This window comes from Salvia hispanica, chromosome 4 (genome assembly GCF_023119035.1).
Source record: "Salvia hispanica cultivar TCC Black 2014 chromosome 4, UniMelb_Shisp_WGS_1.0, whole genome shotgun sequence".
Lineage (NCBI taxonomy): Eukaryota > Viridiplantae > Streptophyta > Magnoliopsida > Lamiales > Lamiaceae > Salvia > Salvia hispanica.
Window position 1 is genome coordinate 2,342,666 of NC_062968.1, and position 17,365 is coordinate 2,360,030.

Below are 17,365 nucleotides of genomic sequence, written 5' to 3' on the forward strand. Positions count from 1 at the left end.
TTGATATTTCGTGGTTGATGCTAGGCCTTTAATTTGAATATCTAATGACTATTATTGAGTTGTAGTTAGCAATTAATTAAGCATTGAGTTAGCAATATAACACTCCCCATTTTATATATATCTATAAAATATAAAATTAATATAATATATATATATATATATATATATTATATTATATTATATTATATTATATTATATTATATTATATTATATTATATTAAATAAATGGAATATATATATATATATATAATATAGATCGGTTATTTGGTTTTTTTTTCCCGCTTGAATCGAACCGAAAATCAAATTTTTTGTATTTTCAAAACTGAACCGAACCGAAACACCGAAAAAATCAAACCGAATTTCAAAATTTCAGTTTGATTCGGTTTGGATATTCAGTTTTCGATTTTTTTTCTCACGCCTAACCGTGTCCACCCTTGCTAAAAAGTTATTTATACTAAATTTACGACACATGCATAAATTTCATAGTATATTTAATCATAATCAACTATTTACTTTGAAAATAATATTTCAAGCATTACAAACGAGCTTATGTTAGGTAATTTCTTTAGCATTTCTCCTTTACTGTTTTTCCGGTTATTGTCAAATTTTTCGGCCTCTCCCTTGCTATAAAAAGATGAACAATTTTAGAGATTGTTACATTACTTTTCTTATCTAACTTTTCTCTTACTATTTTTTCATGCTTGAATCTCCACTTCTTCGAACCTAAATATCTCAAAAAAAAAACTTATATAAAACGAGCTACTTATAAGAGTAATAAGAACAAAGGAGTTGCTTGTACTATTTCATAATGCAAAAGCAAATTCCTCCTTAAAATTGTCAATCTCCTTTCTCCAGTTTCCTCCAATGCTAAACTGAGATTGAGAAGCTCAATCTTATTTATTCTCAACTGCATTTATTAATGGGAATGCAAAAGAAAAAAATGATCTCGCCATAAACTCCTATCGAGTCATCGGAGGTATGTGGACCCCCCCAAATCTAGCAATGCAACAATCTTGATAACGACAATGGATTGTTCATAGTTGAACAACAACACTCCAAAGGTAGGACTCCTTGGCTGGAACTCCCAAGGCAAGTGTGATGAACCCACTTGCTTCCTCGTACTCGAACTCAACCTCCTTTGCATCCACTTCAATTCTTTTAGGTCTGAGAGACGAGTACGCTCCAAACGTGCCACACCCGCGCACTTCCATCTCAACACTTCCCGCCTTCTCTGCTTCGTACTTCAATCCCTTGATCGCTCCTCCTGAGTTGAACATCTTGGTGAGGCCAACAGGCGCAAATGCAGCGCCATTCGACAGCCCCCTCACCGGAACCACTGTGAAGACCTCGTATTCTCTGGTCTTGAGCGTGATGGGGAGAGAAGCATTCTTGGCCAGATAGACCACATCTCCTGCACACATACACACACAAACCATCATTAGATTACATTCATTATCCTGGTATTGTTCATTTTGTTCAACGCGGTTGAGGTTTCCTAGAAGAGTAAGTAAGTACCCTGCAGGTGAGCGTAGACAACCGTGTCTCCCTTCCACTTGTCATCCGTGACTCTTGGAAGATAATCAACGTCTTTGGATCGAATGACTCCAGTAATGGTTCCAGGATGTTCGTCGTGAATGAGGTTCTTCTTTCCAGTCTTACACCACCCGGCTCCTTGGCAATTGAACACCCCCACAACTCCATTGTGATCATTCAGATTCCAGATTTTCAACAAACTGTAGTCAGATGATAGGAGTTGTTAGATGAAAAAGAACACCTATAGTGTAACATGGCATACACAAAATAGGAACTGTATGCACCTTTTTCCATCTCTAGCGGGGTCTGAGAAGAGGCAATCGCGAGTTGGTCTTCCTGGAAGTTTAGCCCTCAAGATGGAGCCATCAGGAAGCACGAGCTTCCTGAGAAGGTTGAAGTCGTGCTGCCCGGGCTTATCGCTGCAAATAACATAACAAAGTCCAGAATAAGGAAAACAATGCTATGTAAAATAGAAACCTTTGTGATGACAATATTTGAGGTATGTTATTGCACCTGACATATATAGCACAACCTCCCACGGCTCGTGCTGCTCCATGGTATTCGGCCATTTCATGCACACTCTGCCATTAGATCAGAGAAAAAATTTAGCATCCGTTTATCTATCATCATCAACTCTTGTTAAAAACATATGGTTTGTCATGGTCGTCAGCTTACATGGAACATATCCCAATCTGGTTGCATAAACTCCCCAAGAAAAACGGTGTTGTAAGCAACTGATGCAATGTGGATAGTGTGTGATGCTGGATCGCGCGGCCAGAAGTCATCTGATGCTCTTATAACAGCAGATCGCTTGGAACTGCAAAGATAGCACAAAACACCATCTGAATCAGCACATGCACTTATTAAAGCCTAAACAAAATGTAAAATCCATTTTGGTTACCTGTACAAACCATCTGTGTTGTGGCTCATGCAGGAAATGATCCCATTATCTGGGAAGTTTCTTGAGATAGACGCCTCCAGTGCTTGGTGGTATTTCTGAGCAAGCTTCACTCTTCCACCATGGCCGGCTCCAAGGGTTTCGAGAATGTTCTGGACATCTACCTTGACACCATCAATGCGAGCTGATGCAAGGTATGAGTGCAACTCATTGTAGAAACTAAAGACTTTGTCAGGATTAACTAAACCAAGGCCACTCTTGGCAATGCTATTGAAGGCATCACATGGTTCATTCGACTCAACCCCAGGAGATGAGACAGGGAAAATCATCTTGGACTCATAATGCTCCATTGCAGCTGCTTCAGGTTTGACACCACCCCAGTAACCAGCCAATGCATGCCACACATAGACATACCTGCAAGGTCGATATGAGAAGCATAAACAATTGTTGTCTTCATATTCATGACAGTAAGAAGTAAACAAGATCACTAAGAGGCCATACTTGACAGAGTGTTCATCTTTGATTTCTGAAACAATGTGCCGGATTCCTTTTGCTGGATCCTCAATTCTTTCACCCTCTATCCCATCCTTTTGAAATTTGTGGTTCTCCTTGATATTTGTTAATCTGTTCGCGAAGCTGGACACAAGAATGAGCAAAGTACAACAGTTAGTGATAGAAAAGAGTAGCAAGAATAAATGAAAGGTACTCCTATTAGATGATTATTGGACTCACTTAGCACAGTTATCTGCTTCTGTTTTCTCACTAGTTGGATCCATGCCAACTGACTGCCACCCGTCATCAATAATTACAAACTTTGGGGGAATCCCGCCTTTCTCCAAACTGGTTAAGAAATAGCAAAGAAAATAACATCAAGTTGTTGAAATTTCAAAGGGTCAGGCCACACTAGAATGTAACCAGGTTACCTCTCCAAACCCTGCTTCACTCCCTGGGCAGTAACATTAGTATAGAAGGCATCCCATGTACACCATCCGAACCAGTTCAACATGTCCGGCATCTGAATTGTGATACAAGCAATATTAATAGCACGTTATCAGCTTTTGAGAATTCATTTTTCTCATGGAAAAACTAATTTGGAAATGAAATATTGGAAGAAATACTTTACCTTCTTCCTCTCACGATGACTGAAAGTCTTTAAATGCCCCTCCACAGTCCTGCATTATTTGGAAATATATCCTTAGTATTTCAGCTATGCCTAGAGCATATAGGAATATTAAATCATCTAAGAGCACTATAATATTTCCTAGCCACAAACAAACCCTGATATGGTCCTCTGTTTTAAAAAATTGCCATCCACTTAAGAGGTTAGTATCACAAGATTCACAACCTACAGTTTTGATCCATAAAGTGAGAGACAACATCAAAGCCTAATAAAAAGCCATGATAAATCTCATCATGGATTTTGGTGAAAGGAATATTGATAGATCTGTTTCTAAATCTAGCAGTAAAGAAAATGTTTCACTATGACCAGTTCAATCCTCAAGGACAATGTATCATCAACACCTTATCTCTCACTTAAAATATAAATAAATAAAAACTTGAGATCTGTGATAAGCTATAGACAGGATACAATCACTCAGCAGAATTAATGATAGAAACATACTTGACTGCATTGGTAATGACATCAAATGGATCAGATCCAGCTCCAACAAACACCATATGGCTCCCATCGAACTCTTGAACAGCAGGATCCCCTGATTTACTCAACTATTAGCATATGAACATTTGAAAAATGACCAAAAAGTAAAGAAACTCTAGATTTTGTTCATACCACTTTCCAAGCAAATTTCCAGCTCATTATTTGCATTTCCTTGCAAAACAGCCCTAAAATTTCCCTCTAGAATCGGCAAGAACACAACATATTGAGCTGATTGTTCCTTCTCATCTTCGCCGAAATGCGAACCATCCCGCCCTTCGACGATCAGGAATTGCGTCTCAAACGGAATGTCCTGGCCATAACTGCCCATCCTCTGTGTCATCCACCACAACTTGAACCGGAAAACACACATAAACCTCAAATCCCTGGAGAATCACGATCACGATTCAGTAATGTCGCTTATTATTCCATCCTCACCACCGACTTCCAGAATAGATCCAATATGACGATTGCCGAACAATTTTAAAAATTATACATGCCGTCAAATTCTAAAACTAGTTAAAAATGGCAAAATACAGCTGAAACGAAAGGCGATCTATACAAGTAATTTCAACTCATATTCATATACTAACATAAGGCTAAGTTTGATCATAACACGAGAAAATGCAAAAGTTTCAGATGAGAAAGAGGAGAACTAACATGAGTTTGCCGACGGGGAAAACCCTGCGGCTACCAATCTGATCGGAAACAACGCCGAGGAAGGCTCCATTTGTCAGGATTCCTCCGGCGGCCGGCGTCACGATGATGTTGTCATGAACATCGGTCAATATAGTCTCCCCAACCACATTCAACCTCCCATCGCTCACAGAGATCCCAGCCCCAACCGTCATCTTCGATCCCTAGGGAAATCTCAGAAAATCAAATAAACGGAAAAAATGACAGCACAGCAACAACAACACGGAAATGAAAGAATGGTGAGATGATGAAAAGTGTGAGGGGGTATTTATAGGTAGCGAAAACGGAGAGGGGTGAAAATATCTTTATCTGGCGGGAATTTGGTGATGATGTTCCGTACAAATTCATTTTCGTTTAATTATTTATTTATAAATATTAAAGATAAAGGTATTTTTGCAAAAGCTCTACTCAATACTGTAAACAATTATCTAAGGAGATTTAAATAATTTGGATTAAAAGTAGGGAAAATTGTTTATACACTATTACTGATTACACATGATTAATTAATACGATTTGCTAAAAGATACAAAATGTGCATCGTAGAATGCGTTACCTAACTTATTAGGTGACACTTGAACAGTAAATAATTGCATCAGTTTCACCATATATTCACTTCCATTAGTTTTATACTCCCTCCGTCTCGGCTAAGATGACACATTCCTTAGCCAGCAGCAGGCACAGAATTTTAGGAGTTATTGGTTAAAGTGTTTAATTAGAGGGAGAAAATGTGGGTGTAAATATTAAAATGGAGAGAGAAAGAAAGATGAATATTTTAATAGGAGTGAGAATAAGTTGTTGGGTGTATTAATTGGAGAGAGAAAGTTTCCGAAAAAAAAAATGTGTCATCTTAGTTGGGACAAACTAAAAAGGAAAACGTGTCATCTTAAATGGGACGGATGGAATAATAACATTTGAATGTAATGGTTCAGTGAAGTGTGAATTCTATTTATTCATATTAGAAAAATGAAAATAAATTTTTATTGAGATATCAAAATGATAAAATGGGACATTATATTGCAATTGAAGTATATGTAATATTGATGAATAGGATGTTATGAGATTGTCTTTGTGTGAGAAGGGTGGTCCTATTTAATTAGGGAAGATTGTTAATCTGTAATAATACACGACGTGTTAATAGGAGATTGGAATTGGATAGATCTGCGAATTGCAATTATGCCTCTGGTTATAATTAATACGACTAATGTGGCATCTCGATCCAATTTTCATATGGTATTTATTCAAAAGTGACAGCTTTATTTCAAACTGAGAGTTGGTGATTATAAATTTTACTCAACATGGTCCAAAACAAGAATCTATGTCTTTACCTTTTATAAAATATGCATTCGGTTTATAATAATCTGTTTACCTACCATATCTCTAGTGTATAATACTGGTACAATATGATACAATCTATTTATGAATTTGCTACCACAAAATAATATTGTGAAAATGATAAATTTTGGTTAGAAATAATATCTATCAATCATTATTTATTATTGTACATTTTTTTACTGGATGAATGTAGCATGAGTCAAATCTGATTTAAGTACATTGGTCCATATCTTATTCATGAATTTTTATGTTTCTAGATGCAAAATTCATGTTTAGGCATGTTTCTTATTTTTCACATATAATTCAATATCATTGTATCCATTCCCATTGTCATAAATCATAATTACAATTTTGATTATACATGTGATATCCTTACCAATATTTTAATTTAAATCCAATATGTTAAAGTGTCAAGAGTTGAAAACATTTGGTCTTCTAAGTTTTTGGATAAGGCTTGATGACGTGGAATTGATTTTGAGTCAATATGTGAACCAATTAAAGCTTATTGCATGTGTATTTAATTGACTAAATCGTGTATATATCAACAGAATTAGATCGAAACCCAAAAAAAAAATTAAGGAAATTGGTTATATTATAAGGGTAGTGATAAAATGAAAACTTATGTATTGTACAAACTCAAAACTCTTCAATACAGCTTCAACACAGTTTCAATACAATATCAACACAATGTAAAATTACAAGATTTTAATGTTAATACAGTATCGACACAATATCAACACAGCATCAATCATTGACTACTTTTGAAATTATGTTGACATTTTCCTGTTGATGCTTTTTTGTGATCTATTGACATTTTCAATGGTCCAAATCATAATTTTGAGTTTGTACAATATTTAGAGTTTTCATTTGATCACATTTCTATATTATAATCTGACTATTAGACATACCAAATTGCAATTTAGGAATAATTCCTAACCAAATTAGGTCATGTGTTTTACAACACGAATTAGGTTGGAAAATGAAAATTGTGAGTGTAAATATTTTGGCAAATATGAATGCAATTAGCATAGGTGGGGTTTATATTAATTAATGCATGATCTTTCTTGTTGACAATACATTAGTTTGTGTAATTATTATAGGATGAGAGGGATCCGTGTTGTCATTACGTGTAATCAGCGGCCTAGATTTAGCATACAACTCTAATCCTACGGCTTAGATTGATTCAACTAATTAATGAAAGCCACCGAATTTTGACGTGTTATCCCGCCAGCTGCTGTGGATGAATGCCACCTCATTTTTCATCAATAAAACCCTATTTCCAAGGAAAAAGGCATAAAAAAGGTCCCATCAAAAAATTCAAAAGACTGAATTTGTCATCTATGAAGAGGAAGGATTTTTATTTATTTGTTTCCAGAAGTGTATTCAGGTCCAAACGTTCTGACGGTTAGAACGACAAATAATATACAGTTTATGCACAAGTAATATATCAGCCCATATGTACATTATGGGGATGGTACATTACTTGGCATAAACTGTACTACATTATTTGTCATTCTGATCATCAGAACGTTCTGACCGTAACGTACCCGTTTGTTTCCAACTTTAATTCATTTGACTTTTTATGCTGTAATTTTTATGTATATTTTATTTTCTTAATTCGCCTATTCTTAATTTCAAAAATTGACAGGAGGAAGCATAATAACACTTTAACTACTTAGCTAGAGTGTTGCTATTGATTGAGCTACGATCTTTCATTAAATTAGTAGTATTAAATTTTAATTTTAATTTTAATTTTAATGTAATTAAATTGCTAGTAACAGTCACAGAAGTTCATTAATTTCTAATTAAAATTGGTGATTTGGAATAGAAAAGGAAAGGGCCACGTTGAGCGAAAATCTGCACGCGATACCTTTGTTCAAATGGCAATTAACTGTATTCAATTGGTATTCCAATGGAGTACAAAAGTGTGCAAATAATGAAAGAAACAATAATTATACTTATAAAATTACAAGATGAATGTTCATCTATTAGTTCTCATCCATGCGTTTATGTTATTAACTTGTGGTTATGCAATTGTTTTTATTTAAATTAGGACGACATTGAATTGAACCAATGTTTTCTTATTAATAAAAGGATGATGAAATACTCTCATGCATTTGTTAAGAGTAACACACGTTTTTGGTATACTAACTGTAAACCAAAACACTAATCATGCATTTGTTAACAGGAACACATGAATCATACATACTTCTATTTAATTGGGGTTTGTGATACAAAAATTTTCAGAAATATGAAATAAATTAGTTTAAGGTCAAATGAAATAAATTATGTGTCAAGAAGCATACTAGAATGTGAGTTTATAGTTTCTATAGTTAAAAGTTAATCAATTACGATCCCTGAGATAAATGCTGCATATAATTAATTTATGAGAATCTATTATAGTCAAATTTTGTTTTTCTATGGATTTGTTCATGTAAATAAAACAAATTTATCAAAATCTAAGTAAATATTACTGATAATATAGATTACAAAAACAATAACCACAATCTTCGCAATAAAAATTTAATCGTATAAAACATATTATCATGTTATGGTTTCAGGCAATCACAACAGCAAATTGTGACTGGCTAGACATACCACGTAACAATATATCCGAATTACTAAAAGTTTTAATTCACTTTTAAGGCTTGGAATGAATCGACGAGTTTTTTTTTCTTTAAAAAAGCATGCAATTTATTTGCATAGGACATATAAATGGATTAAGTTAAGACAAGAAAATGGATGAAAGTAATATGCCTAAGATTCCTGAACTGTGATACACTAAATGACAAGACATATCACATTGTATAACATGGTCGCTCGTGACTTGTTCTGTCCAAATACCAAACATAAAACCAACTCACATTTCACTACTTTTATACTGCCACATCAAAACCGTCATCGCTCGAGACAAACCGTTTTGGACCGGTTACTCCAAAGACTTACCAAAATCACCATTCATAAAAAGAAAAGGACATCAAAGCAATGAGATCTGCAGCTTCAGAAAGTACTGCCACTTTACACCTATTTTAATTGGGTGGTCCACTCCAACACCAATGGATCCAAACACATGTACCCATAATAATGTCTAAATTCTTGCACGAGAGGTGAGATCGCAATCCTGCTCTGGACTCATAATAACGACAGATCCAATCTTGAATTCAGTAAAAAATATGGACACTTGCAACACCAACAATGTGCCTGTGCAATCTTTGGACAGAGGGAAGAGGCATAATACCAAACTAGTGGAGATTCATCATTTATTTGAACCAGGGTTCAAAGATCAACTGATAGGTTCCATTCGTACAGCTCTGCATCCGGAACGGGTAAATCGAGAGTGAGGAGTCCTGAATTTTCATCGTAATCGAATTCCTGCTCCTTTAATTTATCCCGTGTGATCCTTTTCGGTCTAAGGGACGAATAAGCACCAAACGTGCCACATCCGCGGACTCTCAGCTCCACGTGCCCAGCTTTCTTGGACTCATAGTCGACTTGTTTTATTGCTCCGCCTGAATTGAACATTTTGACGAGACCTATTGGTGCGAATGCAGCACCATTTGCCAGTTGCCTCACAGCTGCAACTGTGAACACTTCGAACTCGCGAGGTTTTAGTTCAATTGGATGATATGTATTCATCCCAACATTAATGAGTTCTCCTGTAGGGAATTTTGCAAATGATTATTGGAACTTCCAGTAAGTCAGAATTCATGTAACAATAATTTTGAAACTAGTCAATTTATTTTCCTTGTTTCTTGGTTTATCCTTCGTCGTATGATAGCCTCCTCATACATCAATTAATGGTTAATTGTGTTTTAGGTGCACCAAACTAACAGCTTGAGTAGAATTTTTGGGACTGAGATGCATGATAACATTTCCATAGTCAACTTCAAACATGATTTGACTTCTGTTGATTTACCTATGAACTAACAAACAACAATGAACAAGGGATAATGATGTTTAGAGACTGGCTTGGATGTTTTACATTAGATAGTTGGACCTAACAGAGTACAATGAACAAGGAATACAACTGGCAACTTTGGTCCCACCTAAGTAAACCCAACAGGCCTACTTGGCCCAACTAAACTGACAGTCTTTTCTTGTCATATTTGCTTATTTTTACTACTATTTTGTTAGGTTCTTAGAGGTTGGGCCAAGCTCCAGAATTGCTGACACAGAAATTTTAGCTCAGCCGGAACCAGAATTTCCCTTGCCCTGACATCCTGATCTAGCCCTTTACCACCTTTGACAATTATCAAACTTTAGATGGATGTTACATGTTAATTTATATTATGGGATCATTGATCAAACTCTCTCATGTATTAGTGTATAAGGATCACTTTTTTTGGCTGAGATACGTACCATCTCTATGCGAATACATAATGCAATCTCCATTCCATCCACTCCAAGCAGTGTTGTGCAGGTATTCAACATCTGTTGGCTGGATGGTGCTAGAGATTGTTGGAGGCTGTTGATCATGGATCAAATTTTTTATACTAGAACCGCACCATGAAGCTCCTTGACAATTGAAAACCCCAAGTACTCCATTGACATCGTTCATGTTCCAGATTTTGAGAAGACTGCCACGAAGTCGATGATTTAATAAGTTAATCAATCTATTTTGTAAATCAAGAGATCCATTGTATTTCAATCTAACAGCTATACCTTGTTCCATCTCTAGTAGGATCAGAAAACAAGCAGTCTCTTGTCGGTCTACCTGGAAGTTTGGCTCGCAAAGTGGAGCCATCAGGAAGTACAAGCTTCTTTAAAACATCAAAGTCATGGTTTCCAGGTTTATCACTGAAATGAAGATGCAATGAATACAAACAATAAAGGGGTGAAGTGTGAGTTCCAAAAGTACAAGAAGTATCATGAAAACAGCACCTGACATAGATAGTGCAGCCTCCTACAGCACGAGCAGCTCCATGGTATTCGGCCATGGGATGCAAGCTCTAAGATATAGAACATTTGAAGTGATTCAGTACTAGTGTACAATATCCCTGATGAACCTTGGCTGACTAAGTATTGTTGGTGAGTTGAAAAAATGAGTTCTAAAAAATGGTATGCTCACATGAAACATATCCCAATCAGGCTGCATAAACTCTCCGAGGAAGACACTGTTGTATGCAACTGATGCTATATGAATTGTGTGGGATGCTGGATCTCTTGGAAAGAAATCATCTGATGCTCTGACCGTGGCTGCTTTCTTGGAACTGCAGTAATAAGAGAGCTCAAATTTAATACTCATGAAGCTAATGAGGCACGTTTCTATGAATAGACAAATCCAAAGTCCGGTCCAAATGTAAGATTACGTACTTGTACAGCGCATCAGTGCTGTGGCTCATGCAGGAAATAATTCCATTATTCTTAAAGTTTTTAGACACAGATGCCTCCAATGCTTCATGGTAATTTCTTGCAATCCTAACTCTTCCTCCGTAACCAGCTCCAAGAGTCTCAAGTATACTTTGGTTATCTACCTTAACCCCATCAATGCCAATTGATGCAAGATAAGCATGCAGATCATTGTAGAAGGAAAAGATTTTGTCTGGGTTCACAACACCAACATTGTTCATCATGATGCTCTTCAATACGAAACAAATGCCATTGGACTTCACTCCAGGGGATGGAATAGCGGGTACAATCTTCGGGTCATATTGGGCCATTCCAGCAACTTCAGGGCTTACACCACCCCAATAACCTACTATCGCATGCCAGATGTAAACATACCTGGATAATTGGGAAATATGTATAATACTTCTCTCTTGGCCAGGAAAAAAAAAGAGATTAGAAATATGAACGTTCGTACTTGAGAGCGAATTGGCCTTTCATCTCAGCGATAAAATTGCTAAATCCAGTGCTTGTATCCATGGTATCATTCCCGCCTCCGTCCTTTTGGAATTTGTGGTTCTCTTTGATACTAATTAACCGATTTGAAAAACTGGGAGCCCAAAATTAAAATGCAATATTAGCTTCCTAGCAGTGATATTTCAGGGAGGCTGTCGCAAGCCTTTAGGTACATTTGCTTACTTGGCAGTGTCGTCAAATTTGGCTTCTGTACTAGTAGGGTCCATGCCAACTGATTGCCATCCATCATCGATGATGACAAACTTTGGTGGTGCTCCACCTGCAATCAAACTACAAATATAACACAGAAGTTATACCAAGTCTTTAACTGATTCAAAGATACTTAATATCTTCTAAGATGACCTTCTTACTCCTTCCTTAACTCCCTCAGCAGTGACATCAGTATAAAAAGCATCCCACGTGCACCATCCAAACCAGTTCAGTATATCAGGCATCTTAACAAGGAAGCAGAGCCAAAGTCATCAGAGAAGAACACACTCATATCAATCAAAGTAACAATTACAATATAAGAATTACCTCTTTCTCATTACGATGACGGAACGTCTGGAGATTGCTTTGCAAGGACCTGTTAAGCATTTCTATTTAAATAGAGAGGAAACTTGAATTCTGATAGCATAACACATACTGTGTTATGGAAAATCAAGAGAGTCATATCAACTAACTTCAAGTTTGGTGATTATTGTGCATATTTGCAAAAGAAAGTAATGCAATCTGGTCTTGGACAACAAAAAGCATCAATGACAGATTACCAAAGCATTTTCAGTTTGATGTAGGTTATACATTATAATGCAACAGCGTTTTATAAGAGAATGATCTACTAGCATTCCTATCCGAATCGCATAACAAAATACGCAAACGTGAGAATACACAATTTTACAGCATCAAGCATTCCTGGAAGAGGCTAAACTTGACATACTTGATTGAATCTTCAATTAAGCTATACGGATCGGTTCCAGCTGCCACATAAACCAAATGCCTCCCTTCAAATTCTTCCACAGAAGGATCGCCTGCAAACATCGCCAAATTCAAATCGCAACACTACCCGAATGCACTGAAAACAGCCATAAAAATGCATCAGATAACTAAATACCACTTTCCAAGCAGATTTCCAGCTCATCATGCGCATTTCCCTGAAGCACAGCCCTGAAATCCCCTTCGATAACCGGCAAGAAAACAGCGTAGTGAGCTGAATTCGGTACCTCCACCAGTAAAAACTGAGTTTCACACGGTACATCCTGGCCACGTGTCCCTATCCACTGAGTCATCCACCACAATTTGAATCGGTAGAGGCATAAAAATCTCAATCCTCTGCAAAATTGAGAATCATTAAGCACCAGTCAGTTCAATCATCAGACAAGCAAATAGCTGAGTCGGTTTTCACCTGATTTTTCCGACCGGAAAGACGACGCGGCTGCCGCGGTGGTCGGAGTTGACACCGATGAAACTACCGTGCTCAGTTCCGGCGGGAGTTAGAATGATATTTTCACGAACATCGCTGAGAATGCAGTTGGCGTTGACGCTCAGGTTTCCGTGAGCAAGAGATAAGGCTGGCATTTTAGCGGTGAAGCAGAGATTTTGATTTCTCAATCGGTAGGGGGGATTACGTAATGCGATAAACGGAGCCTATTTCTATGGCGCATATTGTTATGAATTTTGAGCTCAACTTTTAATTCTTTTTTGCTTGAGCTAATAGAAAATCGAATCAATTTGTGCTTTAAAAAAAAGCGTATCTTAAACCATCTCAACCGTACTCTAAAAATAAGTTTTGGCGTAGAAATTTTCTCCAATCATATTACCAAATTCAAATCTATTTATAGTGTTCTTTTGTGAAACAACACCAAATATGGTGTTACTGCAAATTTTTTGTTAAACAAAAACTCAAAAATGGTGTAAATTTTGAATTTGGTGTAAATGGTTAAAGTTAAACTACTTTTTGGTGTGACGTATACCCAAAAATGAGTTTTAGTTTGGTGTAAGACCATCTCCAACCGTACTCTATAAATGAGTTTTGGTGTAGAAATCTTCTCCAACCATACACCAAACTCAAACCCATTTTTGGTATTTTTTGTGAAACAACACCAAATATGGTGTTACTGCAAAAATTTTCTGAGACAAAAACCCAAAAATGGTGTAAATTTTGAATTTGGTGTAAATGATTGGAGTAAAATTACTTTTTGGTGTGACGTATACTCAAAAATGAGTTTGAGTTTGGTGTAAATTGTTGGAGATGGTCTAAACTCTAAATGGTTCATCTCCAACCGTACACCAAAACTCATTTTTGGTGTAGATAATTTTCTCCAACCATACATCAAATTCAAACCCATTTTTGGGTTTTTCAATGGAATAACACCAAATATGGTGTTTACTCTAAAATTTTGTTAGAGAAATACTCAAAAATGGTGTAAACTTAAAGATGGAGTAAAACTACTTTTTAGTGGGACATATACTCAAAAATGAGTTTGAGTTTGACGTAAACAATTGGAGTCATTAATTATGATCGGTTATTCACCAGTCAAACTGAAAAATCGAGAAAAAAAAAGACTTGGGAGTATGTAAGCTAATATTCTTATTTTCGATATGGGAATTAGTAGTATGAGATAAGTTAGAACAAAATGTTACTTTTCAATAGGGGTGTTTTCGGGTTTTGGGTATACCCGAGCGATACCCAACGATGGGTACCCAAAACCCAAAATTACGTTTTTCAGATTTTGGGTACCGAAATCCGTATTCGGTTACCTAATTAGTACCGATTAATGTCCATTTAAGGATTTGTGATAAATATGTTTATCTAGGATTTGACATTATTTATATTCTCTTATTAATTTGTTATCTCTTCAAGAGTACAATTATGCTTTCCCCATTTTATTTATATCATGTTATTTTTAATAAATAACTCTTATACTCATCGCAATATAATTTATTTAAGTAGAAAAACTTTGGAATATAATAATTTTGGGTTTACGGGTATCTGATTAGTCGGATTCGGGTACTAACATTGTATATTAAGGTACCTGAATTTACAGACGAGTTAGATATCGAGTATGATATTTTAGATATTTCGGGTTTGGATACCCTAATTCCTAAAAAAAAATTAAAGCAAATTAAAGTGAAAATACACAATTTTACAAACAAAGCTTTTACAATATACTTAATATAATAATACTATTATATAACAACTTTATAAAAAAAGGAGAAGGCGCACACAGCCGCCATTCTTCATCTATTTTTGTCCTAGCTTCCAAACATTCAATTTTAAGAGATTTTTGTCTTGAGTGGCACTGATTTAGTGTAGCAAGGGTATTCAAAATTTTTAAAAAAAATTGTAGTAGAAAAAACACAAAAATAACTCTAAGCATATGCATGGACATGAAAAAAAGTAGAGATGAGGAATGTGAACCATTTGGATTGTGATTTCGTAGTTGTCTTGATAGAAAAATCCCCATAGTAGCGCACCTTCAGTTCAAACTACACACAAAATAGAGGAGAAATATCAGTTAAAATAGACTCAAATAAAACGTTAATGCATCAAAGTAACATGAAGAACAGAGAAACTAAGCTACCCATCCTTCTTTGAGAGAGAGAATGAGAATGAGAGAAATTGTTTGGTTCAAATGCATTTGATGAAGGGATAGAGGGAGAGAGGTTTTAGGAGAGAAGTTCATCGCTGATCACTGCAGGGCTCAAGGATTCTTAGTTGCCTGATATGGATTGAGGGAGAGTGAGTTTAGCAAATAAATAGAATTTAGCAGTATAAATAGATAGTGGGAGGGCGAGTTTAGCACAAAAATAGAATCGTTGTTAGTCTTGATTGCGTGTGTTGATTACTCATTAGTAATTATTACTCCTGTCATCATTGTTTTTTCATTTCCTAGGATAATTAATTTTCAATTACTATCCTTTTATATATTAGTAAAGCAACTTATTATTTAATACATAATTACTTTCATCTTTTATTTAATTGGACCTAGGATTGAGCGAGTTTATTTTTCAAATAAATGTTACCAATCCGTTTAAAAGTAATCTTAGCTGCAGATAGCACAAATTTAATGCACAGATAATAGTAAAATATAAGAAATTGAAAAATAGTGAAACGACAGGGTTATTAGGAAGTCCGAGTTAGAGTAGCGGGACGTGTGGATCAAGAGGAAAGTTATCAACAAGGTGACCGAGGAAAGAACCGCCACCGTCTCATAACCAGAGAAGACCTTGAACGTGCTCTGATTCAGGAGGATCAGGACGCCTTTGTCGTTGTATTTGCCAGGGACGGTGAAAGTTGTCGTGATCGCCAACGTCGTGACCAAGATCGCCACCACCATGCACAATTTCAAAGCCTTCTTAATAGACTTCTCACCTTCTATCCTCAGGTCTCTCTGTGCTAGACTATGAATAGTTCCAAAGGCGTTTGCCCGTCATTGTTTTTCATGCATCGGAATGTGGGCCGTACAAACTTCTCCACCGCCTAAGAATTTCTCTTTTTCATGCTAGTCTAAACTTGTAAAAGCCAAAATTAATGGACAATGCTAATGAATGTTCTAAAACAATAAACACAAATCTCATACCATGAACCACCATACTTCCCATTACATCCGCAAAGGGGTCACGTAAAAGTTGTCGCCGACCCAATTTAGTGTAGACATTTTCCCCCCCCCCCCAAGTGCAACATATTGTTACCATCACGATCCACGTGTGCTGCTATCGTATCCTTACTCCTACCCAACTCATGCATCAAGGCAAACACATCATCACAACGATACAAAACAGCAACATGAAATATGCTATCTTCGTCCTCGTTTAACTTGTACAGTAGACTATGGTTGTTTCGGAGTAATTTCACCAAGAATTTCACCACAAGCCCAGTTTGGGAAGACCACCAAGCTACTTTGTGGTCGGGATATCCCGACGCACATAGATAAGTGGTGATGTGTAATTTTTTTGTCACATCAATTTTTTTATTGCCTATTTTTTGCGAGACATTTTAATTTCAAAAGCAAAACATTGGTACAAAATTATTATTTTCCTAATCGATGAGACACTTTTTAATAGACATCCCAAACAATATGATAAAATAGACCCCTTAATCTAAAATATAACTATGTACTATCTCAACAACTGACAGATCTTTGGAGTAATGGGGTAAGGTTGTACACCAATTTTTTTTTTCTTGTACAGTACTACTCCCTCCGTCCCGGCTATGATGACACATTTCTTAGTCGACACGGGATTTTAGGAGTTGTTGGTTAATGCGGTTAATTGGAAAGAGAAATAGCGTGTGCCGCGTGGAAGTATTAAATGGAGAGAGAAAGAGAGGTGAATATTTAATTGGAAAGAGAAAAAAGTAGTTGGGTGTATTAATTGAAGAGAGAAAGTTACCAAAAATAAAAATGTTTCAT

The 17,365-nt window shown here is 36.2% G+C and overlaps 2 protein-coding genes across 2 annotated transcripts; both read right to left on the minus strand.

Moving 5' to 3' along the window:
- Positions 1-772: 772 nt before the first annotated feature.
- LOC125223941 (probable galactinol--sucrose galactosyltransferase 1) lies at positions 773-5,014 on the minus strand. The gene is made up of 13 exons (XM_048127260.1): positions 4,746-5,014; positions 4,221-4,471; positions 4,053-4,143; positions 3,555-3,603; positions 3,355-3,446; positions 3,164-3,271; positions 2,933-3,067; positions 2,435-2,845; positions 2,209-2,350; positions 2,047-2,114; positions 1,818-1,952; positions 1,516-1,733; positions 773-1,411 (listed from the first exon to the last, which is right to left on the minus strand). The coding sequence occupies exons 1-13, from the start codon at positions 4,934-4,936 to the stop codon at positions 1,035-1,037; spliced, it is 2,268 nt and encodes a 755-aa protein (XP_047983217.1). The 5' UTR covers positions 4,937-5,014; the 3' UTR covers positions 773-1,034.
- A 3,838-nt stretch (positions 5,015-8,852) lies between these two features.
- On the minus strand, positions 8,853-13,623 carry LOC125222786 (probable galactinol--sucrose galactosyltransferase 1). Its single transcript, XM_048125592.1, has 13 exons — positions 13,357-13,623; positions 13,066-13,283; positions 12,892-12,982; positions 12,492-12,540; positions 12,318-12,409; positions 12,138-12,245; positions 11,917-12,048; positions 11,427-11,837; positions 11,182-11,323; positions 10,995-11,062; positions 10,776-10,910; positions 10,473-10,690; positions 8,853-9,769 (listed from the first exon to the last, which is right to left on the minus strand). The coding sequence occupies exons 1-13, from the start codon at positions 13,527-13,529 to the stop codon at positions 9,390-9,392; spliced, it is 2,217 nt and encodes a 738-aa protein (XP_047981549.1). The 5' UTR covers positions 13,530-13,623; the 3' UTR covers positions 8,853-9,389.
- Positions 13,624-17,365: the final 3,742 nt, after the last annotated feature.

What these genes read in the sequence shown, in the direction of transcription:
- LOC125223941 (XM_048127260.1), bottom strand. Translation starts at nt 4,936, where the DNA reads ATGACGGTTGGGGCTGGGATCTCTGTGAGCGATGGGAGGTTGAATGTG. An exon ending in GTGAAGCAGGGTTTGGAGAG is followed by an intron (nt 3,272 to 3,354) that starts GTAACCTGGTTA and finishes TTTCTTAACCAG; the next exon opens with TTTGGAGAAAGGCGGGATTC. An exon ending in TGTCTACGCTCACCTGCAGG is followed by an intron (nt 1,412 to 1,515) that starts GTACTTACTTAC and finishes GTATGTGTGCAG; the next exon opens with GAGATGTGGTCTATCTGGCC.
- LOC125222786 (XM_048125592.1), bottom strand. Translation starts at nt 13,529, where the DNA reads ATGCCAGCCTTATCTCTTGCTCACGGAAACCTGAGCGTCAACGCCAAC. An exon ending in TTTCCGGTCGGAAAAATCAG is followed by an intron (nt 13,284 to 13,356) that starts GTGAAAACCGAC and finishes TCAATTTTGCAG; the next exon opens with AGGATTGAGATTTTTATGCC. An exon ending in GGAAATCTGCTTGGAAAGTG is followed by an intron (nt 12,983 to 13,065) that starts GTATTTAGTTAT and finishes CGATGTTTGCAG; the next exon opens with GCGATCCTTCTGTGGAAGAA.